The sequence below is a fragment of the Oryzias latipes genome, chromosome 19 (assembly GCF_053564925.1).
Source record: "Oryzias latipes strain Hd-rR chromosome 19, Olatipes_Hd-rR_3.1".
NCBI classification, from domain to species: domain Eukaryota; kingdom Metazoa; phylum Chordata; class Actinopteri; order Beloniformes; family Adrianichthyidae; genus Oryzias; species Oryzias latipes.
In genome coordinates this window covers 8,952,660-8,977,926 of record NC_136255.1, presented here as the reverse complement: position 1 = coordinate 8,977,926, position 25,267 = coordinate 8,952,660, and the positions used below count along the sequence as shown (strand labels likewise).

Sequence of the window (25,267 nt, the reverse complement as noted above, 5' to 3'; positions counted from 1 at the left end):
ACCCTCGGACCACCGGACCTCCTGGGAGAAAATAATAAATAACCTTCTTACCTGTCACTTACCTGTCTCTTTCTCTGGGTTCCAGCACTTGGGTCCGCCACGCTAAGGAAATCATGACAGGACTCTGATGATGAGGAAAGGGAAGCCTGCGTGTTTGATAGAAATGTAGCCTTGCTGTTCATTTAAGATACAGAAGATGAGGACTTTGATGGATTTTAAATGCTGATTGATAACTGAAAAAATAAATCACAACCAACTCAGTTTTGCGCTCGCTGCCTTTTTAAAACACACACCAGCATGCACGTTTCACTGTTATGTGTGTTAACGTTAAAAACAGAAGAAAAAAAAAAAACTGAAACGGCGCAGTTTAATCCAGTGCTGTTGTATTGTAAGTAAAGGACTGTGTTATGGGAAATAACATGGCTTTAATTGTGTGTTTGTGTGTGTGTGTCTGGCAGGTCAGTGTGTGGTGTGGCTCTTTGATTATCACAGTTAGAAATGTCGCCTCTTTGTGTCAAACTTGTTCGCCACTTTGTGTCAAAATGTCGCCTCTTTGTGTCAAACTTGTTCGCCACCCCCTTAGTGTTAGAGGCATTCATAAAAAAACGGCGGATGTAACGTAGATTAAAACATTAACCAACGCAACCGACGCAAAGCCAAAGTAAGAAAGTGCAGCGGGTTTTTTTGTGCTGTAAATTTTTTTCATGTGAATTTCACTGCGTTTGTCACCGTTTTAATGCTTTTTATCCACGTTACAGCCGCCGTTCCTTTTATATTAAAGCCCCAAAATGAAAGTCCCGCCCGCTGTTTGACATAAATATTTTAGCCAATCAGATCAACCATAAAGGTTCCTGCCCCCAAGTGAAAAACACACCCCTGAATACTGCCCCCAAGTGGCAAAAACGCCCCCTTAACACTGAACGTAAATCCAGGTGAGAGGAAAAACAAAAAGGATCTGACCGAGCAAGATCACTGCTCAGTTAGGATTGCAGCCCTGCAATTGTAAAATACAGGGTCGCTTGGTTAGAATTGCGACAGTACGGTTTTAAGGTTCACTCACTCAGTTCCTGAATACGCCTGAATCAGTTGTCTTTACGCCCTTTCAATTTATGGCAGATATGAAATCCCATATCCTGGTGGTCAGATTCCTCATCGTTCCCGGCGGTCACTGCATGCGCACATGACCAGGGTTTGATTTTCAATCTGGCAAAATTAACATCATTAATGCTGGAGTTCTGCTCCTGGTCATCTGTATGTTTTTCAACGATATCAATCCTCTTGACAGTGCTCTTGTAGAGTCCGACCCATCTCACCTCTCTGAGTGCGTCCAGAATTTGTCCGTGAATGAACTTCATAGCTCTAACTTCCTCCAGCACAAAATAAATCAACTTCTTGATATTGTCAGATTCCTACAACATTGTTTTTTTTTTCTGGGACAATATTTACCTGTTTTTGCAGTAAATAGATTTACGAAGTGCAGCTACTCTATACCTACGTGAGAACCGCAAGCAAGTGTCCATTGCATCTGTAATGCTCTATCTAGGCATGAAACCATACTCATAAAAGTTAATTTCTGCTCTTAGTTTAGCTTCAACTACTGTTTTCCATTACTTCATTGTATGGCTCATCAGCCTTATTCCTCTGTAGCTGCCACAACTCTTTCACATCTCTCTTATTATTAAAAATGGGTGCCATCACACTCCATTCTTCTGGCATCTTCTCACCATCTAAGATTTTGTTGAACAGCCCAGTCAAAATCTCCACTGCCAACTTCCCTACACACTTCCACACCTCCACAGAAATATTGTCAGGACCAAGTGCCTTTCCACTCTTCATCCTCTTCCATTCTCCCCTTACGTCACCCTTACTAATCTTTGTTACTCCCTGCTCCACAACAGCCACCTATTCTATTCTTTGTTTTATCTTATTGTCTCTATTTATCAACTCTTGAATGTATTCTTTCCATCTTTCCATCACACTTCTAACAACTGTCAATACATTGCCATCTATATCCTTAATCACTGTTGCGCCAAACTCTGGGACATGTTTGGTTTTGCTGATCTGCTCAACCAGCACTGATCACAGGAAGTAATTTGAAATAGGCAAAGCAGCTGATGGTAGTCAGTAGGGGCACATAAAACTGCTTAGAAACACAGGACCAGAAAGAGAAAAAGAAGCTTTGTAGTGATTTCTGAAAAAACCTTGCCTGTGAAGATACAGCTGGTAAGAGTCAGACATCTTCATTTACCTGTAGTAGTATTGAATTGTTTCTTTGACTGACTATATTAATCGTTTTCTTTATACTTATGGGAACATAGTAATTGTGATAATTGTCATGGTAATCACCAGATTTTCACTTGTTTTTGAAGTTTTTCACCTGTTCTTCACATGAATATTCAAAAATAAAAGAAAAGACAATCAGAGTGAAATCCTACTTCATCCTCACAAAAGCAAGGTAGAACCCATTTTTAAGTGTGGGGGAAGCAAGCAAAACATGGAGCCCCCACAGTGAAAAACCACAACTTCACCCTGCTAGCAGCCTTCAGCGCAACTCTAGTCCTGTTTTCAGCCTACAGTTCAAGTTAGAATGGCAGAGTCATTATTTATTGAGCAACTAAAAGTGATCAGAACTACAGCAAAAAGACAATTAACCAAGACTATAAACCGTGTGCAAATGACATATATTGAACTGACAGTGGAAGAATTGCAAGATCTCTACTTCAAACTGGTTTAAATTGATAGACACCAAAGTTAATGTTGAAGCGCAGTGGATTGCAGAAGCTGAAGGCACTAAAGACCCCAGGTTAAGTTCTGACCAAAGAGCCGACCAGGGAAAGACAGCCGAGGAAAGTGAGAGGAAAACTAAAAGACACCAAAAGTCTATTTCAAGGAAGACTCTGGGTGGACTTTGGATAACCGCAGATTAAGATGGCATTAGAAAATGCAGAAAGAGGACCAAATTAAGTTTAAACTGCCCAACCAACCATCAGTAAAGATTCATATGAATTCATGTTAAACCACCTTGAAATAATAAAGACATCAAAGGTCAACTTTGGGAAATGGCAACGCTTGGTCCCTCAACCTGAGTGTAGAGTCATTACTAAAAGATTTAAAGTACCAGAGCGTCACTTTCCGGATCGTGTCTCAAAATCCATAGACTTAATTATAGCCAAGGTTATCGAAGATGAAAGAAGAGCCTCTGTTCTTTCAACTCAAGCTCTGTCATTCACAACACCAACTATTAAGTTGAAGCCCTGTAAAGGTTTTCAGTTTTCAGACGTGACTTTTATCGCTGGTCGAGGGATTGGGTGGCTCTACAGACAGAAGGAGAACCATCCGGCTCACAGGAGAGGATTGTAAAAGACTTGGGTTTAACTTCTCACAGTACAGCAGATGACATCTTCCATTTTCTAAAGAACCGTTTTGGCAACAATTGCCATGGAAGTGGTGGAAGATATACAAAACTTGTCCCCCATCAGGTGCCAAGAGTCTAGGAAAATAATTTACTTGATCCAGACTGTCCTAATGACAAAGACCATTGAAAGCAAATTACCAGACATCTTTAAAAAGTAGTGGCTAATGCACACTGCTGGTGAATCTGATGATGACATACCTAAAAATCAATTTGATTTCTTGTTACAGTTCTTAAAAGGTCAGGAAAACCTTTATGAGCAACTGGAACTACTTTACTGGGACGATCCAAGGCATACTCTAAAACTCTACCTATGCAAGAATTTCAAGTTTATGTATTCAAAAGACCAGGAAAAGACAGTGAATATAGTTGAAGTGTTTAGAAGTGCATCAGAAAAGCATTATATGTACCTCTGAATTTCTGTGTAGGAACCTGGAATGTAAAATTTGTCCAAGTCACCATTACTATCTTTGTCTGACAACTGGAGTCATACCAAAGGAAAGCAAAGCCATCAACAAGTGGCAAAAATGCAGAAGCGCAAGAAGAATTTCTGGCGAAACTCTCACCTGAACCTTTACATGATGTTTACATGATGATAGAGGCCTGGAAGATGTACCAGTCAACAAATATTGGAAAAGTTGTACACTTATTGACCTAGCATCTGACACCAACTACATCACCCATGCAGTTGCCGAAACAATTAAATCTACAGGGTGAAAATGTCACACTAGTTGTACATGGAGTTGGTGGAATGGAGATCTCAGGAGAAACAAAAAGATATTGGTTAAAAGTCAGGATTCGCAGATCACAAGATACCTTCAATTACAACAGATACTGTGTTATGGACTTAAACCTATTGGAGACATAGAACAACATGTCTCAGAAAGACCGCTCTACATTTTTTTCCAAAGGTCAAAATGGATTTTAAATCAGTGGCCATGCCTGTGCTCTTTCAAACAACATTGTGAGCATGCATGCATCCTTGCTAATTACAACTTAATAAACCTATCTTCTCTTTATCCTGGCTAGTAAATGTGGAACCAAATATGCAATTACAAGTGCAAGCCATTATCACAAATTATCTTTGTGGGATGTCCTAATTCTACTTTTCTGCATGCCTTTTACTATTTATAGTTTCGTGGAAGAAGAATACATGCTTATGAGCATAGTGTCTAATTCAAGCACATGAACACAGATGCTAGTACACAACATTTTGGCCAAATGAGTTCACAAACTGATATTTGCCAAGAAAAAAGTTTACATGTTGGTTACAACATCCTTACCAAATAAGGATATCCTGTGTCTGACAAGAACTCCCAGTTTGCAGAAGAGACTAAAAACAATGAGAAAAAGAGGTAGAATGCAGAAGAAAAAGGTAAAAGAAGCTGTGAGGTACTTAGATGGATACAGCAAAGCAGAACAGAGAAGGAATGGATACACAGGCTGATGAAAAGTTGAGTCTGTCTGCAGTCACATTTTCTTTTTTATTAATCATTCAGGAAAGAGTCTGCAGGGAGCATCCATGCTGCTGTACTCGCCTTACTCACCTCGTCACCATCTCTTTTTCCTTATTGGAGGCATGGCCCCCACTGCTGATTGGATGAATGACCGTAGATAGGAAATACAACCTGTGGTTTTTAAAGTACTGGTCTACCAAGGGTAAGACCACCTGGGAGGAGAAGGGAAAGAACCATGCTGTAACCGCACGAACCTCTTAAACACTCATTATACCCATATCCATGTGGAAGGGTAAAAGGTGTACACTCTACAGTCAGGACTATAAATATTTGGACAGAGACACATTCTTTCTAATTTTATTTCTGTACATTACCACAGTGAATTTTTAATAAAACAACTCAGATGCCATTGAAGTGCAGACTTTCAGCTTTTATTCCATGGGTTGAACAAAAAGATTGCATAAAAATGTTAAAAACTAAAGCATTTTTGAAACACAATCCCTTCATTTCATGGGCTCCTAAGTAATTGGTCAAATTAATTAACTGAAAACAAAATGGTCATTACTAATATTTGGTTGAAAACCCTTTGTTGGCCATGACAGCCTGAAGTCTTGAACTCATGGTCATCACCAGATGCTGGGTTTTCTCCTGAATGCTCTGCCGGGCCTTTACTGCAGTGGCTTTCAGTTGCTGTTTGTCTGTGGGCCTTTCTGTCTGAAGTTTAGTCTTCAACAAGTGAAATGCATGCTCAATTGGGTTAAGATCAGGTGAGTGACTTTTATGACTATTATGAAATCAGTTTGGCTGCATTCACCTGGATCTGCGCAGACAGTATGTCTCTCAACACCTCAGAATTCATTGGGCTGCTTCTGTACGGGGTCATGTCATCAACAAACACTAGTGTCCCAGTGCCACTAGCAGCGATGCACGCCCAGGCCATCACACTGCCTCTACAGTGTTTTACTGATGATGTAGTGTGCTTTGGATCATGAGCTTCTCCATGCTTTTTCCATACTTTTCTCTTGCCATCATTCTGGTAGAGGTTGATTTTGGTTGCATCTGTCCAAAGAATGTTTTTCCAGAACTGTGCTGGCTGTTTTAGATGCTTTTTAGCAAAGTCCAATCTAGCCTTCCTATTCTTGAGGCTTATGAGGGGCTTGCATCTTGCAGTGTACCCTCTGTATCTACTTTCATGCAGTCTTCTTTTTATGGTAGACTTGGATTTCGATACGCCTACCTTCTGGAGAGTGTTGTTCACTTGGTTGGCTGTTGTGAACGGGTTCCTCTTCCCCATGAAAATGATTCTGCAATCATCCATCGCTGTTATCTTCCGTGGACGTCCAGGACGTCCTCATTTATAAAACTTTGCGTAGGATTTGCGTCAGAAGTGGCGTACGGATGAAACATAGGACGTGCGTACGCACAGAAATATTCAGATTTCTAAAACCGTGCGCACGCACATCCTACGCATCTTTCCCTTAATAAATTACAACCAATTCTAAATGCAGCGCAGCTTTTGCGGCTTCTTGACACGCCCATAGTTGCCCATAAATAGTCTGTGAAACGCCCACAAATGAATATTCATTGATTGCGAAATCATGGCAAACACAGAGAGGAAATGAAAAAAAACGTAACTTCACTCAATGTGAAGTAGAAGTTATCATTGGCGAGGTGGAAAAGAGGAGAAAAGTGTTGTTTGGAGGGCACAGTGTGGGCATTACTAATGCCAAAAAGGCACGTGAGTGGCAAACGGTGGCAGAGGCCGTAAATGCTGTAGCCTCACAACCTCGAACCCTTGCCGAAATAAAAACGAAATGGTCGGACATCAAAGTCGAGGCAAAAAAACGTCTGGCGCTGCATCGCCAGAGTGTGTCTGCCACAGGGTGGGGGTGTGTGTGTGTGTGTGTGGGGGGGGGGGGACGGGGGGGGGGGGGGACACCGGAGCTGACCCCTCTCAAGTGGAGTGGTGACTGGGGCGCAGGGGGACACGACGCGCCAGATGCACCGGGTGACACACCCCCAAAAGCGCCAACAGTACGGCTCGAGGAAGTCGGAACCGGCTCATAAGCCACTCATCCTCGTTTGCCAGCAAGTCTTCTTGCTGTCTTAAGATGCGTTCACTCCGAATTCTTCCATTTGCCACATCTTCTAAGAGTGCAAGATCAGCCACTGTGCGTCATTACGCATTGTGATGGGGCATTTCATTTCCCTCCATTTAATTACATCTGACGAGCTACAGATGTCAGTAATAATCGACGTGTAAAAGGGAAATTGATCAGCGCAAATGTAATTTCTTGTTGCTTTCTGAATGGTTGAGACATACGCCATAAATCGTTTTATCAAAAATAAAACAAAATAAGGGCATATGCATGAATACCATAATTCCGTAGCTTATGAAGAAATGTTTTCTATGAAAACAACTTTCCCCAGTGGACAATTAATGCATCTCTCTCTATCTATCCATCTGTCTGTCTAATTGCACCTATATCTGCTCCGCCAGATGGACACATTGACGAGAATATCAGTTTTGTACATTATTTTGTTCTGTTAACTATATTATTTTTTTAGAATGAATTGCACAACATGCCAATATTGCAGAACATATTTCACTTTTCTTTTGCAAATAAGTGTTCATTTGAATTTCTGTTGTAATTTTCGTTTGATTTTTTTTTTGATTTGTTTCACTGCTGATCGATCAAACGGGTGTTCGTGTAGGCTGTTAATTGTAAGACTTGCTTTGTAAAGTCTTCATGTAATTTCTGAGAGGCAGGATTGTCATTTTCACGTGTTTCTTCCATCTGCCGACGGTGTCGCCGTTTCTCATTTCACCTGTTTTTGTGCGTACGCCTGGGTCAGAGCTTGCGTGAAGGACCGCACATTTTCCCGTCAAGTTTGCTTTTTATAAATCTCAACTATTGCGTAGAGAGTGGCGTACGCCTTCTTTTGTGCGTACACAACGTTTATAAATGAGGCCCCAGGTCTTTTGCGTTGCTGAGTTCACCAGTGGTTTCTTTCTTTCTCAGGATGTACCACACTGTTGATTTTGCCACTCCTAATACTGCAGCATTTTCTTGCATGGTTTTTTTCTGTTTTCTCAGCTTAATGATGGCTCCTTTCACCTGCATAGAGAGCTCCTTTGACCGCATGTTGTCTGTTCACAGCATAATCTTCAAAATGCAAGCACGAGTCCTCTCATCAACTCCAGGCCTTTTATCTGCTTCACTCATAATAACATAACAAGGGAATTGCCCACACCTGCCCATGCAATAGCCTGGAAGTCAATTGTCCCTATACTTACGAACCCATGAAATGGGTTTCAAAAACCAGCATCAAAAATGCTTTAGTTTTTAACAGTTTTATGCAATCTTTTTTTTCAAACCATGGAATAAAAGCTAAAAGTCTGCACTTCAATGGCATCTAAGTTGTGTTATTAAAAATTAACTGTGGTAATGTACAGAAACAAAATTAGAAAGAATGTGTCTCTATCTAAATATTTATGGTCCTGACTGTAATTCCAAAAACTGTTTCTGACCAAATTCATGAAAAACAGTCACTGTCTGAAAAGCTAATTGTGTTTTGTAATGCATAATATGGTTGCAACTCATGGTGCGAACAGCTTCCTTCATTATGGCAGATATTTGAGCAGTTTGCAACTGCTACAACAAAGCAGGATGGAGGGACAGACAATGTGGGCTGCACTCCTTGTTTGTGAAAACTTTAAACAAACTGCAGTTTGTATTTTTCTGCTTGTCCAAGGAATGTCAAAAATGTCCGATCTGTGTTTATCAAGAGTGAATATTTGTCTATAAACATCTCAGAAAACTCCCATCATGCTCCACTGACCAACAGATTGACAGAGAAGAGCTACTCACTTTTCCAAAGAACTTGATCTGCTGTTCATGAGGAATCTTCTCTCCCTTTCTTCTCGTAGCAACATCTGAGTGGATACCAGGGAAACAGGATGACATACGAATTCAGTTTGCAGAATGAAGCAGGGAGCTAAAGCTCCCACTCCAAACATCTCTTGATCTATTGTGAAAGTGTTCCCAGCTATCTTTCTATTATGCTTATTTCATTTTTAGACAAAATCAAAAAACCTCTGCTGTATAACCTTTTCAGTTAGGGCAGCCTTTTTATGTGTTAGAGAGACAGACTGTAAAAAAGCATGAGTGCATGCTAACTCTGTGAGGCAAAAAAGTAACACCTTGGTAATATTTGCAACAAGAATTTGCGACATAAAAGTCGTAGTCTATCAAGATATCTTTAAGAAACTCTTACCAAAGTCCATCATATGTTGGTAAGCGTGCTCCACATATGCGATGAGCTTCTGCAGGAATGTGTAGGCAAATCTTTTTTCTATAGCTGGAGTGTCTAGTTCATGCGACTTTGGGCCTCTGCAAACACACAGACATTTCATTTGATTGTTCTCATCAGTCTCAGCCAGATAAAAACTCTGTTTTTTATTTGGTGCTGTCTGTCATTATTGAAAGTGATAATAATTAGGAATGTCCCTATCCGATCATGTAATAGGACAATCACGCCCGATCATGTGAATTATCTATTGCAAACAGATGTTGCATCCGAATTATGGATCAGTTGTACATTTTATTTTTGTTTATTTTATTATGTTAGTGATAGAGGATAAGGGTACAAAAGAAAGTATGGAGGGTTAGAGAAGTCGGAGGATGTTTGAAGAAGTAGTGGGCAGAAACTGGAGAAATACTGGAGATTTATAATCATTACTGTCAGGAATAGATGTAAGTCAAAAGGGTGTGTGTCTGCAGACACACTCAAATATAACAAACATACCTGTTGGCTCCAAAAATCTTTACACAAGAACATGTTAACTTACAACTTAAAATACAACTACAGCTCATAAGCACATACTTATGCATACAAACAAAAGACATTATTATGCAGTATTATTCAGTATTATTCTAAATACTATAGTCTTTGTGCTTTTTTTTTAACTTGTCCTGTCCAACAGATGAGAGCTGAAGGCCTCTTGTGTTGGACATATTTTACTTTAACAACTGAAAGTCTGCACTTCAATGGCATCCAAGTTGTTTTAAAAATTAACTATGGTAATGTAAGAAGGGGCAGGGCCTATTATAAACATACCTGTTTCAAACCAGCTAGTGTGTAATATTTCATTCAATCACGCAAAATATTAGTGCAAAGGTGAGCTAACACCTGTGCTCAAGTGAATGTTCATGTTCCTCTAAAATGGATGATGGAATGTAAAAAGAAGGAGGGAGAGTGCCCAGTCATCCCCACACCAAGACCCCCGCCACAGCAGCTGCGGCAGCCAGAACCCCCCAACGCCCGCACGGTAGTCGATAGAGAACAACCGCCCCCCGGGTGATCACATCCGCCACCCAGGCCAGGGCCAACAGGACTGCCACGGGGCCCCCAGAGCCAGAGAGCAGGAAGGCATGGGGGGACAGAGTGCTGCTCCATCTCAACCAGGATAGCAGCCCCTCCGCCGCGCAGGGAGGGCCCAACACATGCCCCCCCCAGAAGAGTGCCCACAGCCCCAGATGAGCACCTCATCACCACCCTGGAGTTCTGGGCATCCCCCCGCCCCAACCCCAGGTATGAGCCAGGACCCCCCAAGGGAGACCCGCCCCACGCTCCAGGCAGCCACCCACCCGGCTCACAGTTGGTCCAGGAAGGAGCAAGGCAGGGGCCAGCCGCCCCTTCCAGGAGGAGAGCACCCAGTAGAAGAGGGGGTCCACAAGAGGTGTTGTAAACATGTCCCGACAAGATTTGCCCACAGTTGGAAATTTGGCGAGGCCTAGCGCCCAGGGGCAAGGACCAGAACCCACACCACAAGGACTCGAACACCCCTCAGCTCAGGTGGGATGTGATCCCCGGCTCTTGATCTTGCCAGAAAGCTTAGCGATCTGTGTCCCTGCGTGGAGAGAGAGCCGCCAGTCCCAGGAAGCCGGCACCCAGGGAACACGGCCACCGTTGCCAAGGGTCCAGTACCCCCTACCAGGGATGAGGAAGGGGACAGATGGTCCTAGGTCCCACCTTCCTTGTGAAATGCGTGTGTTTGTAATTGTGAGGGCGTGTGTTTGCATGTGTGTGTGTTTATGTTGGAATGTGTTAGGGCAGGCGGCAGGCAAACGGAGTCAGAAACAAGGTTAGGAAATAGAAGATCAAAAAAACGAGAAAAAAAAAAAAAAAAAAGGAAATAGAAGATCAGATTCAGAGTGGTGCTTAAGTAGACTGTGATTGATTAAGTGAATGAGAGTCAGGTGTGGCATCCAGGAAGTGCACGCTAGGGTTGCTGGGAGATGTAATGTGTTAGAATTCCAGGGACGGCTCCCGCCAGTGACCAGAGGGGGAGACAGAGGTCATCTGACAGTGACATAGCAAAAGCTAAAAGGTTAAAGAGGGAAAAGGAACTAAATCTTGTATTTAAGAATCATCAGCTGTTGAAATTACCAGTGACACACTGTAGGGGTGTTAGAAAACATTTATTTGGCGATATATCGCAATAGTTCATTTGGCGATATTTGTATATATTTGCTGTCAGGATGATAGTACCGTAATTTCCGGACTATAGAGCGCACCTTATTATAAGCCGCACCCATTACATTTTTAAAGCATAAAACATTTTGTGCCCACATTGAAACATGTGTTGTAGAGTGAGGATGTGTATGTGCTGAAACCGCCGGGTGTGTAAGAAAGAGGAGGGAGCCCGTGCAGCGGAGGAGGGGAGAGCTCGTGCAGCGCAAGAGGGAGGGCTCTCACTCGCTCCTTCCTCTTAAACACGCAGCACGCTGGCACACACACATACTCATTCTACAAGACCTATATAGTTAAGTTCATTGGTTAGATAGTTAGTAGTTAGTTGTTTCTGTTATTTGTTAATAAAGAATAGTGCGTTGTAATTATTACTTGTACCGGTATTCATTTGCGACGCGGCCAACGGGGAATTTGTGTGAGTGTGTGTGTGTGTGTGGGAGGGGGGGGCAACCCCAACACCCCAACACACACCCTCCATCACAACCTTCCTTTCAGAACATGGATCATTTAGAAAAACCCATAAACAACTTTATCAGGTCTGGCCTCAGACATGACAATATAATACTGTAGATCTTCTACCTGGAAACAGTGTATCCATTGATCTGGAGGAACTTAAGGATATCCTGAGCCTTCTCTTTGTCTTTTGATTTTTCTTTGGCAGTCAAAGTGTCATATGGGACCAGCAGGGGATGGCTTCCTCCACCTGAAGCCCAAAGCAAAGCAGCAATGAGAAACGAGGTTAGCAAAGTCAACCAGAGATAAATCTCTTCAAAGGGCCTGTCCTATGCTATTCTTAAGCCTTTTATAGAAAACATTATCCATGTATATGATAATACATTTGGCACACAAAGGAACACATTTTTTAAAAGTAAATAGTAATTATTTTTCTGAGCTTTTTTTCCACAACTCTGAAGTTAGATGACTTGATCTCTAAGGCACTGGCCTTTGCTCTGTGTGGCTGCCGTCCATTTCATGACGTCAACCTAGAGCCGGCCTTGGCAGGGTTTCTGGATCTTGCCGACAAAAACAAACAACATCCAAACTTTTGCAAAGATGGACATGCGCATTGTGCATACAAGAGGAAAGTTTTTTTTTTGCCAAACACCGCTAACTCTGTGAAGAAAGTGGTTGTTTGTGTTAGTATGGAGGGGTGCTGACAGCACAGACTCTTCCTGGAAGGGGCTGTTCTCAGTTGTCTAAGTCAGCTTGTAAGAACCTGATGGTTTTCATGGGTTGGGAGGGGCTGGTGCTCAGAGTGCAGGTTTTTGGAGGAATACCCAGAAATGTCTGAACTGATCGAAATACCGCTTTGGGGTTTATTTTCGTGAGAAATAAACATTATTAAACACTTAAATGCTCAAAAATTGATTTTTTTATGTTAAAGTTCTGTGGTGGAAGGAAACATCCAAATGTCTTTTCTCAGTCAGCATATTTGTCAAAATTCATTAATAGAAACCCAACTGAGCAACATTAGGTTAGAATTCAGGTTGATTGAAAAAAGGAAAACTAATTCGGGTAACGCTTTTTTTCTTTGTGAAAGTTGAAGAAACCTAAAGACTTTTTTCAAGTCTTACCTTTGGCTTCCAGCTCCATTTTCTTCTTCCTGGCCCAAATGTTGTGGTAATTCTCTGCCAGCAGCTCTGCCATGGACTTAAGAAGCAGAGTTTCCATGAGATGTTGCCACAGTTCCTGCTGTATTTCAGTGTTCTGCAGCAGCCCACCATTTCCCTGAGATCCAAAGCCCCTCTGTTTTCATATTTTAATGTGTGTGGAATAAGAGAAAGGGTCAGAATGTGCACCTGCATCTCTGTGGACAGGGTAACGTTGCTCATATCGATGGGTCTTGGAGTGAAAGCTGGAGCTCCTTCGAAAGAAAACTGGAATAACAGATACATAAAGACACAACTGTACGTTCTGTCGGATCTTTCAAACAAAACCTGTCACCTGGTTTGAGTACTTGAGCTCATGTCTACCTGGCTGCTTTGAGATATACGCCTTGATTTGTTATGGAGACTGGAAGGGTCTCCTTCCCGACTCCGATCGATGCACCAGCCCCACGACAACATGGTCTTTAGAGACTCTCTGACTGAACAGCAGTACATGTCTCTGTCCTGCAATAACATTAATGGTATTTGTTTATTTAGTGCAATGACTGAGACCAATCTGGGGCCAAAAGAAACACAAAACAAAAACAACCTCTACAACATCACCAACAGGACACGCAGGACAGATGGAAAAAAATTACAACCTGTAGATCTGGATTTCATGAGGACCATTTGGTGCACCAACCTTTTCAATGAGGCTCTTGTAAGGCTTCAGAAGAGGATGGCTTTTGCTGCTTTCACACATGGTTTCTCCGTGTGACCATCCACTGGAAATCTAAACAAACAAACAAACAAAAGAAATACTTGCAAATGCTATCAATACAGAAGGCGGTTTTAAAATAATTTGATTTATGACAAGTACAGTGAATACCTTAAAATATCTATATATAAATATCAAATATTTTTTTCCCAAAACAACCAAAGATGTTAATGTTTGTAACAAAGTCATTCTTTTACACTGATGTCAGTGTTAGAATATTTGACAAAGTATTTTATGTTTATTTATTTTTTATTAATATAAAGTTTGGTGTGTTTCTGCCAGAGGTTTGTGTGAACAAGTATAGCAGGCTCCAACGAGCCAAAAAGCAGAAATACTGAAGATGGCTAAGTACATTTAGTGTCTAATTCCTGTCATTCTTTAGTCAGGTAAGGATTTTGCAGAATTTTCCAGACGTCATAAATAAATTTGCCGACAAGATGAGGCTTCTTATGACAGAAATTAGTGAGTTTAGGGTAGAAATGGGACAGTGTATGTCTTAAAGACATTGTTTCCTTAAAGGAATCATGAATACGGTTGAAGAAGCTATGCAAAGAATGGCTGAATGGAGGAGATTAGCTATCGAATTACATAAATGCCAAAAATTGAAAGGGCGTAAAGACAACTAAGCGGGCGTATTTAGAAACTGAGTAAGTGAACCTTAAAACTGTGATGGCGCAATTCTAACCAAGCGACCCCGTATTTTACAACTGAACGGCTGAAATCCTAACTGAGCAGTGATCCTGCTCGGTCAGTTCTCTTTTGCGCCCTCACCTGGATTTACGCTCAGTATTAAGGGGGCGTTTTTGTCACTTGGGGGCAGGAACCTTTCTGGTTGATCTGATTGGCTGAAATTTGCATGCCAAGCAGCGGGGCGGGACTTTCATTTTGGGGCTTTAATAGAAATCGAACAGCGGCTGTAACGTGGATTAAAAGCATTAAAACGTTAACAAATGCAGTGAATTTCACATGAGAAAAACTTAGAGCACAAAAAAACCCGCTGCACTTTCTAACCTTAGTTTTGGGTCGTTGGTTAATGTTTTAATCCACGTTGCATCCGCGTTTTTTTTTCTATGATTGCCTCTAACAGGGGGGGACAAACAAGTTTGACACAAAGAGCCGACATCTCTAACTCTGATAGTCAAAGAGCCACACCACACACTGACCTGCCAGACAGACACACAATTAAAGCCATATTATTTCTCATAACCCCCTCCTCTCCTTACAACAGCACTGGATTAAACGGGGCCGTTTCAGTTTTGAGTGTTTTTTCTGTATTTAACGTAAACACACATACCGGTGAAACGTGCATGCTGGTGTGTGTTTAAAAAAGGCAGCGAGCGCAAAACTGAGTTGGTTGTGATTTATTTTTTCAGTCATCAGTCAGCATTTCTAATCCATCAAAGTCCTCATCTTCTGTATCTGGAACAGCTGGACTACATCTCTATCAGACACGCCGGCTTCCCTTTCCTCATCATCAGACACCGTCTCTTTGCTATGCAGCTCCAAAGAACAGTGACAGCAGACGCCTCAGGCCAAGTTTAAGTCCTGCAGTCCCAAAGTGTGGTGTAACTCGCCAGCGCTGCGTCCCGGTAAGAGGGCAGGATGGCTCTTTTCACGGTCATCTGCTAGAAGTAGCAGCGCTGAGCCTCGAGTCGATCTTCCAACACAGGCCTTTCCTTTTTCGCAGAAACTCAGCTGCTGCTGCTGCGTCTTCTTGTCTTGTCGGAGTTGGTTTGCCAGCGTCCTCACTTGTGAACCATGGATTCATTATTTTAAATTCTCTGGCAGCTGTTCGATAAAATCTCCACAGATTCAGACATCCTGCTTCAATAACTCTTCTGATAAACGTTCAAATGTGTCAGCAAGTATCTCAATTATCATGCCAAGGGACCGTCAACAAAGTGCAACCTCTGTGAACTGTGAAACACCACTGTGTAAAAATCAATAATCTTACAAAAAAATCATAAAATGATCATAAAGCATATTATGTTACAATACATATTTTGTAGTAAAGTCCATCTTCATTTTATCTTGTTGCGTATATTTTTTCAAATTTTAATAGATATGAATCATGACTTAAGTTATCATTAACTTGACATGACCTTATTGTCATACTAAAATAAAGATTGTCAATAGTTCACTTTGTTTATTTATAGGAATTTTTCATATTTACAAATGGATCAGATTTGGTCAAAAATCCTCAATAGCTCTGAAGATGCCAAATTTTTTTTTTTTGCATAATCTTTATTTTAGTAGGAAAATAAAATATAATAAAATAAAATAAGGTCATGATTAGTCAGTACAGGAAGTTTTGTGTCAGTAACTACAGCATCTTCAAAACCATTGAGCATTTTTGACCATATCTGGTCAATATTTAAATATGAAAAATTCCTAACAATAAACAACGTGAATTATGACATAATCTTTGTTGCAGTAGGACAATAAGGTCATGATTAGTCAATACAGGAGGTTTGGTGACAGAAGCTTTCATTTAAGACACTTTTCAGTATCTTCAGAGCTATTGAGTATTTATGTTATGATTCATATCTCTATTAAATTTTAAAAACTATAAGCAATAAAATGGAGGTTGACTTTCTAACAAATTTAGTATAATAAATAATAATGTAGCATGACTATGCTGACGAGTCTTCATTACCAGTTCATATAAATATAGACATTTATTCGCTTTTTAAAAGTTCACTGATTTTTACAGAATGCTGTTTCACAGAGGTTGCACTTTTTTGAATCAGAATCAGAATCAGAATCAGAATAGGTTTTATTGCCAGGTTCAGTAGAGTGCACTTTACAAAACGAGGAATTTGTCTTGGTGTATGGTACAATTAAAATAAGTTAAAAAGGTGGGAGCACAGGTGGGCTGGGATGGTCTGTAAGTAGCAGCGATAGTCCTTTGGTGGGGGGGGGGGGGGGTCAGCTGGGGGGAGTTGGGGTACTGTTCAACAGGCCTACTGCAGTGGGGAAGAAGCTGTTCTTGTGGCGCGAGGTCCTGGTCCTGATGGACCGGAGCCTCTTGCCAGAGGGGAGGGGCCGAAAGAGTTCATGTCCTGGGTGAGAGGGGTCGGCTACAATCCTGGCTGCCCGTCTCCGGGTCCTGGAGATGTGCAGCTCCTGGAGAGACGGGAGGTGGCAGCCGATCACCTTTTCTGCTGAGTGGATGACACGCTTCAGCTTGGCCTTGTCTCTGGCTGTGGCCGCAGCGAACCACACTGTGATGGAAGACGTGAGGGTGGATTCAATGATGGCAGTGTAGAAGTTTACCAGCATCTTTACAGGGAGGTGATGGAGCTGATGTTCTGCTCCCACTTGAGGTCCTGGCTTATGATGGTTCCCAGGAAGCGGAAGGACTCCACAGAGGTCACCGGGGAGTCACAGAGGATGACAGGGGGGAGGGGGGCTGGGGCCTTTCTGAAGTCCACTGTCATCTCCACTGTGTTTAGAGCATTGAGCTCCAGGTTGTTGGCGCTGCACCATGACACCAGCCTGGTTATCTCACTCCTGTAGGCCGACTCATCTCCGTCAGAGATGAGGCCGATGAGTGTGGTGTCGTCAGCAAACTTCAGGAGTTTGACAGACTGGTGACCAGCAGTGCAGCTGTTTGTGTACAGGGAGAATAACAGTGGTGAAAGGACACCAGTACCGGTGCTTGTGGTCCGAGTATCTGAGACGAGTTTCCCCAGCCTCACATACTGCTGTCTGTCCGTCAAGAAGTCTGTGATCCACCTGCAGGTGGAGTCAGGCACATTCAGCTGGGAGAGTTTGTCATGGAGCAGGGATGGAACTATTGTGTTGAACGCGGAGCTGAAGTCTACAAACAGGATCCTGGCGTAGGATCCTGGAGAGTCCAGATGCTGGAGGATGAAGTTGAGGGCCATGTTTACAGCATCGTCTACCGATCTGTTGGCTCTGTAGGCAAATTGCAGGGGGTCCAGTAAAGCGCACCAAAACACCGAGGCAGCTGTCCGTGGCGCCATCTCTCTGTATTGACGCTCCCTTGGCAGCCGGCTCGCTGCTCTGTTTGCATTCACAGCTTGAAACGAACATTTCTGATTAAAAGGCAATAAAAACGAACTTTTTTCTTTAAAAATGCTTTTGTAGTTCACTCTCTGTGTTAATACAAAATGAGTAAGATACTTGCTGACACATTTGAACGTTTATCAGAAGAGATATTGAAGCAGGAAGTCCGAATCTGTGAAGATCTAATTTAACCGAACTGCAGCTGGTCTATTCCCGTGTTCCTCCGCGTAGCTGATAGCTGCAGTTTAAACTATGCCTCATATACGTTTCTCTTTGCATTTCCAGGGTTTCCAAACGAAGTTGTTCTGCATTATTCACATATCTGCTCCTTTGTATTATGGGGGGGGGGGGGGGGGGGGTCTTCTTTCACGGCCTTATGGTTGTGAAAGAATATAGAAAATATGATAAAAGGCAGAGAGCCGGACGCAGTTCAAGAGCCGCCTGTTAACCCCCTCCCCCGCACTGAAAAATGAAGGTCCCGCCCCTCTGCCTCGCCGATAGGCCATGCAAATTTCAGACAATCAGATCAACCAGGAAGGTTCCTGCCCCAAAAGTGACAAAAACGCCCCCTTAACACTGAGCGTAAATCCACATGAGCGCGCAAAAAGGAATTGACCGCGCAAGATCACTTCTCAGTTAGAATTGCGCCTGCGCGGTTTTAAGGTTCACTCACTCAGTTCCTAAATACGCCTGCTTAGTTGTCTTTACGCCCTTTCAGTTTATGGCAGATTTGTAATTCCATATTAGCACAGATGTTAAAGAAAACTTGCACCACTCACTTAAGCTACAAGAGGATCTACAATCATGTCTGACTTAGAGGCTCGCTCATGCAGGAAAAACATCTAAATTTATGGAGTCCCTGCAGTAGCACAAGTGAACAACATTCAAGAGTTTATAGAAAACTCAGAAGTCAGAACTGTCACTTAATCAAGTTTTCCCTCAGTAATCCGTGATGTCACCACTCTCATCTGCTTTCTGGAATACAAAACAAAGGAGAAGGTGCAACGCTTGGAAGGGAAAAAAGGAACTTGGAGAACGGCGATTGTTCTTCCACCAGGATTATCCAAGTGATATATTCTTGCAAATTGTAATTTAGTTGTAGTTCATGTTTAGAACAATAGCTAAAAAAAGTGAAGTTGTGAATAATGTGAATAATCTATTATGTTTATAAATGAGGATAATTGATCGATTTCAAGCATTGCAGTCAAAGCAATAAGGAATTCACAGAGATTTATCAAAATCATTACAGAAATTATGAAATATTCAAAATGTACTTTGTATTTCATCAAAGTTGTTATGCTTTTATGTTCATTTGAGCTCGTATTGTGATTCTTCTTGCAGTTACATACCCTGAAGAAGTCCTGCACCGTTACCAAATTCTGCTGAACGGACAAAAAGCACTACCCCGACATGTCGCCAGTGTAATATAGACAAAAATACAATAGATTTGAAGAAAAAATAAATAATATGAAAAAAAAATCTGTTCTTTGGAATGCTGCTTTTTACTCTTTTCTCAAGAACCTAAAACAAATGTCACTGTGATGACACTTTGTATGCTGCAGAAGTGTATCATATTAAAGATTATTGTTTTCACTGCTGTTTTGTTTCTCTTTAATTTGTCACATGTTACAAGAAGTAATCAGGCCAGAATATGTTTTTACAATGCAGTTACTTCACCCTTACCAACAAGTTAGCATTGTCTTCTTTGATAAGGTCAGAAGACCACGTGTGTATGTACACTGTACGAGAAGGTAATACGTGAACATACCCAGCATTTAGTAGTGAAAGTACCATATAATAGAGTGGAAATAGGGGCTGACTTTCTTTTACAGTCCAGTTTCATTGTATTTAAGGGGTAAGTACCGAGTAATATTCAAGTGAACATACCCAGTATTTAGTACTGAAATTACCATGTAGTTTAATGGAAATATGGCTGATTTTTTTTTACAGTCCAGTTTCATTGTTCTTAAGGAGTAGTTTCTGTGGTAAATTCATGGTAAATACCATGAAACATACAACGAGTGCACACCTAAAGGTCAAGGTACCGGTACTTTATTTGTACTTACCTTGTTCTTACATGTGGTATGTTCCACAAAAAACACCTTTGCGCAATATGTAAATACCCAATAAGTTTATTATAAATATCCAGTATGCACCACATAGGTATGAACCAAATAGTACCACACAAATACACAGTAAGTACCATGTAAGTACAGAGTAGAAGTAAAGAAGTACCATGTAATTCATTCATTCATCTTCTTAACCGTTTTTTCCCTTTCGGGGTCACGGGGTTGCTGGAGCCTATCCCGGCCACTTGGGCGTAGGCAAGGGATACCCTGTTGCAGGGTGGAATATCCTCAATCACACATCCATTCACTCTCACACTCACACCTATGGAAAATTTAGAGTTGCCAATTAACCTATATGTAGCATGTTTTTGGATGGTGGGAGGAAGCCGGAGAAAACCCACGCATGCACGGGGAGAACATGCAAACTCCACACAGAAAGGTCCCCCATTGATGTTGTGTTTTTTTTTTTTTTTTTTTTTTTTTTTTCATGTCCCCCAGCCGGGACTTGAACCGGGGGCCTTCTTGCTGTGAGGCAAGAGCGCTAACCACTGCGCCACCGTGCAGCCCTTACACAATAAGTACTATGTAAATACCACTTACGTACACTATAAGTACTGTACTGTAAAAGAAAGCGTTACCAAAAATACTTCCAGGAGAAGCTGCAAGGATTCAAACGCAGAGGAACCACCACCTAAAGAAATCCTATCTCAGGTGAACATACACGAAGGACTTGGAAGTCAATTTTGCAATATCATATTCGCAAGAAGACTAAAACTAATTATCCCAGAATTAATAGACACAGATTAAACAGGAGTCATTCAAAACAGACAAATGTTTGACAATGTAAGACGAGCACTCCATGTTATCGATGAAATGAGAAGTCATAAATCAAAAGCAGTTAGCCTTGATACAAAAATAGCATTTCATTCAGTCTGCTGGAATTACCTTTGCTTAGTCTTAAGCAAATTTAGCTTACATAACCAAAGTGTAATCTGTTTTAAAATATCTTGATAATTATTTCTTGGCCAGAATAAAAATCGACAGAGATCTATCTAATACAATAAAACTAGAGAGAGAACGCAGACAGGGATGCTCCCTCAGCCAAACTGTCTTTGCACTCTTCATTGAGCCTTTAGCACAGGCTATTAGAGAACAGAAAAACATTGTAGGTATCACTACTGGCAACCCAGTCTAATTCCAAAATCAATACCTTGCAGTTTTACAACAACAGGCTTTAAATTGTAGGATGGCTACGTTTCATTTTCTCTCTCTCTTTTTTTTTTTTTTTAAACTTGTCCTGTCCAACAGATGACAGCTAAATGGCTTTTGTGTTGGACATATTTTATTTTTACAACAGGGATTATGAATCTTCTGACACACCAGAGGTATATTTGGATAAACCCCTTTTGAATAAACAGTGTTTTGTTGGACCAGATAGAGAAGGGAGGGAGGGAAGAAGAGAGAGGGATGTAAGAGAGGGGGGATAGGTGGGTGATTATAGAAAGCGGGGGGGGGGGTAGAACCATGAAGCAGCATATAGCAACAAGTTGCTGGAAGTTTAGACTCATTACGGTCAGGTTTAGATGTACCAGTAATAAAAATCTAGAAGATGCTGGGCCTGTCCACACACACACTCAAATGTTACAATCATACCTGTTGGCACGAAAAATGTTCACATACAAACATGTCAGTATGTACACAATACAACTAATGTTCACGCAACATTTTTAAGATGCATTGTAATCTATTTGCAAGAAAGTGTAAAGGATTTGCAAAATATAATTCGTTTGCATTAATGATGGGAACTTTACCATAAAAACACATGTTCTTCTCAGGGATTATTCTTAGAATTTAAACCTCACTTAATTACAAAACCAGTTTAAAAGGCTCATCTGCCTGTCACCCAAATGTCATCTTTTTATTATTATTATTATTATTATTATTAGTAATAGTAGTAGTAGTAGTAGAAATATATCAAAATGTGTTTCTTACCTCAATTGGTTAATGTTGAAAAAATTGTTTGAAAATACGTTAAAAACGTATCCAGGGTTATACGGCACTCATCAATGAAAAAAAAAGATTACAAACGCAATCTTATTTTACGGGATTTTCCACAGAAAAAAGCTAAACTCACTTATCATTACTTTTCCCCTCTCGAATTAATGTGGGTCACAGAGACACGGATGTAGCGTCGTAAAGCGGCTTTTGCGGCAGGAGGGAGTGCGTACCGGGACGTGAACGAAGCCAGACATGGAGACGTGATTGCCGATGCTTTTGTAGCGCTTTTTAAAATAAATAAACTGATCTGTAAACATCCTCTGTGTTTACACATGCATTGTCATGAGATAAACACAGACAGGAATGTGAAGGCATCTGCTGTAAATCCAAGTATAGCTAACATTTGTGTTTATGAATGACTTATCATGTGAATTAGTATTTCTTGGGAACAAATGAGTTATTTTGTGGGAACTAATTAATTATTTCGTGGTAACAAATTTGTTTTTTTTTACCCATGTCAGGTCACAGGCTCCGTTCAAAGGTCACACTTTTGAATTCAAAAATTCAAAAATTGAACACAAAATGTTCTGTTTAAAAAAAAATTGCAAAGCTGCAAATAAATACATTTAATGTTTGATTTCAAAATCTTTTTCTTTGCCCTTTGAAATACATTTTTACGATTGCGACACAAATGTTTTCAGTTGTATCTCATCTCGCTTTGTCCTTATCTATGATGTTGCGTTCATAACAGCCAATCACAGACAAGAGGGTTTATGCTAATTGGTCTAAATTCTATCCAATCAAGTGTCTCTGCCTCGCACTGATGGTGCTCGGAGGCAGACAGACACGTACTTTGTATCGGTTCTGTTCAATCAGCATTCTGCAGTCTTCAACCATTCTGGCCAATTTCTCTCATAGTAGAACCCAGAAGGAGCAGCAAAGCCAAAACAAGCAAACAACAGGGTTCTGTATTTATTTGTTAGTGTAGAGACAGGCCTGCTTATAATGTTCGCAGTAAAAAAATAAAAATAAAAATAACAGCTCAGCTCCGTCTCTCCTTCTTAGAATTACGGTACATTATGTTACGATTATAATTTGTGTCTTTTTCATGAACAAAATGTTGAAATATTGTTACTATAATAACTTCTTTTTCACTTTTGGTATTAACAACAACAAAATTAATGGGATGAAAACTCTCTTATAGTGTTTCTTTCAGTGGAGATCAAGGCTACCCAACCCTTGGTCCAGGAAATCTACAACCCTGCCTGTTTTTCAGCTGACCTGCTTGCTGCTGATTACCTGTATCAGGTGTAATCACAGTGTAGAAACACCTGAATCAGCTAATCAGAAACAAGGAGCAGCAGAATGTCTTCAATGATGTCTGAGGACATGCTAAACACTTCATTTTAAGAGAGACTGATATGAGGATGAAGAGAGCAGCTATCATCTTACCTTCTCTGTGCACCACTTTTCATGGTTGTGTTCTGCATATCTACTGATGAAATAGTCCAGTTTTTCAGGGATGGTCACACTGATGAAGAGAAAGGCAAACCCATTCACATACAACCTGATGACTCCAGCAGACGAATAGTCAGTCTGCAAACACTTTCAGAACTGAACTAATTATCAGGATCTTAAGATAAGCTTTTAGTTTGGACATTAGTGTATTGGGAGAAAGTAAAATTGCAGAGCCCTGCATACTTGGAGGTATCTGCAGGCTGCGGTGTGAAGTTTCCTTCTGCATCCATGGATGACTGCTTCTCCATCATGGCCATGTAGTTGGACTCCATGTAGTCCGGAGGAAGAGCTCCAGCCACGGCGCTGAGGCATGGCAGAGCCAGCTTGAAAAGTTCCTGGTCATAGCGCTGTCATGAAAACACAGAGTAGCAGCAACTGCTTTAACATGGACTGAAGCCTCTAGATCTGTTCACTTACAACCTAAAGACACATAGGAGGTGGTTTACTGGCTGACAGGAAGGAAGCATGATGGTAAAAGAGGCTGGCAAACAAACACACTGAGCCAAGGCCTAAAAACTATCCTTCAACACTGAAAGCAAAGTAAGTTTTTAGAGACCTGTTGGTGGCAAAGACAATGACCCTGAATCTTCTTTCCTTTGTTGTTAATTCAAACTAAAGTTTGAAGGACAAAAAAATAATTTTATAGGAGAAAATAAGAGCAGTAAGGGAAATAATCAACCCAACATTCAGGAGTCAAATCTGCCTTTTAGATCTTTTAAAGACCTACTCCAGTGAAAATTGAGTTTTTTGGTGTTTTTAACATTCTTTTTTCTGATGATGGAGGACATATATAGAAGAAAATTAAGCTTATAAGAATGTCTGAGTATTTCTTTATTCAAATCATGATGAATCAGCAAATGAAAAATTAGAAAAACATTGTAGATGCGACATCGAACCTACAATGGAAGGGCCACAAGCTCCCTGATATGCTCCATCCTGATGCATCCACTTGCAGACAAATAGATCCATGTGTGTCTTCTGGCTCAAAACTGTACGACTGGATATTTGCAATTACTGTAAATATTTGAAAGCTACATTTTATATATAAATGGCTTAATGATCACAAACACATAATTAAAAAGTATTTTTCTAAAAGGCAAAGTGGGAATTTGCTGTTCGCATCAGCAAGAAACTGACCCAAATGGCTCTTTTAAAGTGACCATGAAATTTAGAGAGTTACCCACAAGTCTGGTTCTGGAGGATGATGAAAAGCATCAACACTTCCAACTTTGTTCTTCATGAGATATTGACCTTTAAAACAGCAGCTTTGCAAATTACCAAAGTCCATTTGTCTCTTTAAGAAAGTATTGAGAAATACAGAACTTTTTCTACATTGCAGAATAAAAGAAAGAACAAGTTTCTCTTATTTCTTACTTGAGGAAAGAAGCTTTTGTTCATCCTCTCAATGTTTTCTGATAATTATTCAAACAGTCTCACCTTGCAGGACAGGGCATCAAAAATTCCCCAGAAAAGCTTCCTGGAGAGGTGAAGTTCTTCCTCAGACGCTGCTCCATAACTCCCCCAGCCTCCAGCCAGGCAGTAATACTTCCAGCATCGCTCGTAGTGATTGGTCAGCAGCTAAGACGGTCAGAGAACATTGTCAAAATCTATTTGACAATCATTATATTTAATGGAATCAATTTGTCCTGCATGCATAAGTGCAAATACAGTGTGTCAACTTGTGATTTATGAGCAATGTCAAGAAGACAGCATTTATTGAGACTATGATTATTAAGACTGCATTTAATTAATAAATAAATATTTTAAAAACTGTTATATTTCATATTTTTATGTCCTTTAGTTGTTTTCCTTTGCATTTATTGTTGAAACTGCTTGAAATAAACCAAATTAACCAATCAGTTATTGGAAGACATACTGAA

At 40.9% G+C, this 25,267-nt stretch overlaps 1 protein-coding gene across 2 annotated transcripts in view; it reads right to left on the bottom strand.

The window, feature by feature from the left end:
- The window catches only part of ryr2a (ryanodine receptor 2a (cardiac)), a 310,570-nt gene that overhangs the window by 141,509 nt on the left and 143,794 nt on the right, over positions 1-25,267 (bottom strand). For both annotated transcript variants that reach the window (XM_023949560.2, XM_023949561.2), the window contains exons 55-66: positions 24,825-24,965; positions 23,571-23,734; positions 23,322-23,400; positions 13,696-13,785; positions 13,380-13,517; positions 13,206-13,283; positions 12,981-13,056; positions 11,986-12,109; positions 9,148-9,263; positions 8,742-8,806; positions 4,960-5,081; positions 4,696-4,745 (exon numbers count right to left, since the gene is read on the bottom strand). In XM_023949560.2, the coding sequence (XP_023805328.1) occupies positions 4,696-4,745; positions 4,960-5,081; positions 8,742-8,806; positions 9,148-9,263; positions 11,986-12,109; positions 12,981-13,056; positions 13,206-13,283; positions 13,380-13,517; positions 13,696-13,785; positions 23,322-23,400; positions 23,571-23,734; positions 24,825-24,965 (1,243 nt within the window). The remainder of the gene's footprint in view (positions 1-4,695; positions 4,746-4,959; positions 5,082-8,741; positions 8,807-9,147; positions 9,264-11,985; positions 12,110-12,980; positions 13,057-13,205; positions 13,284-13,379; positions 13,518-13,695; positions 13,786-23,321; positions 23,401-23,570; positions 23,735-24,824; positions 24,966-25,267) is intronic.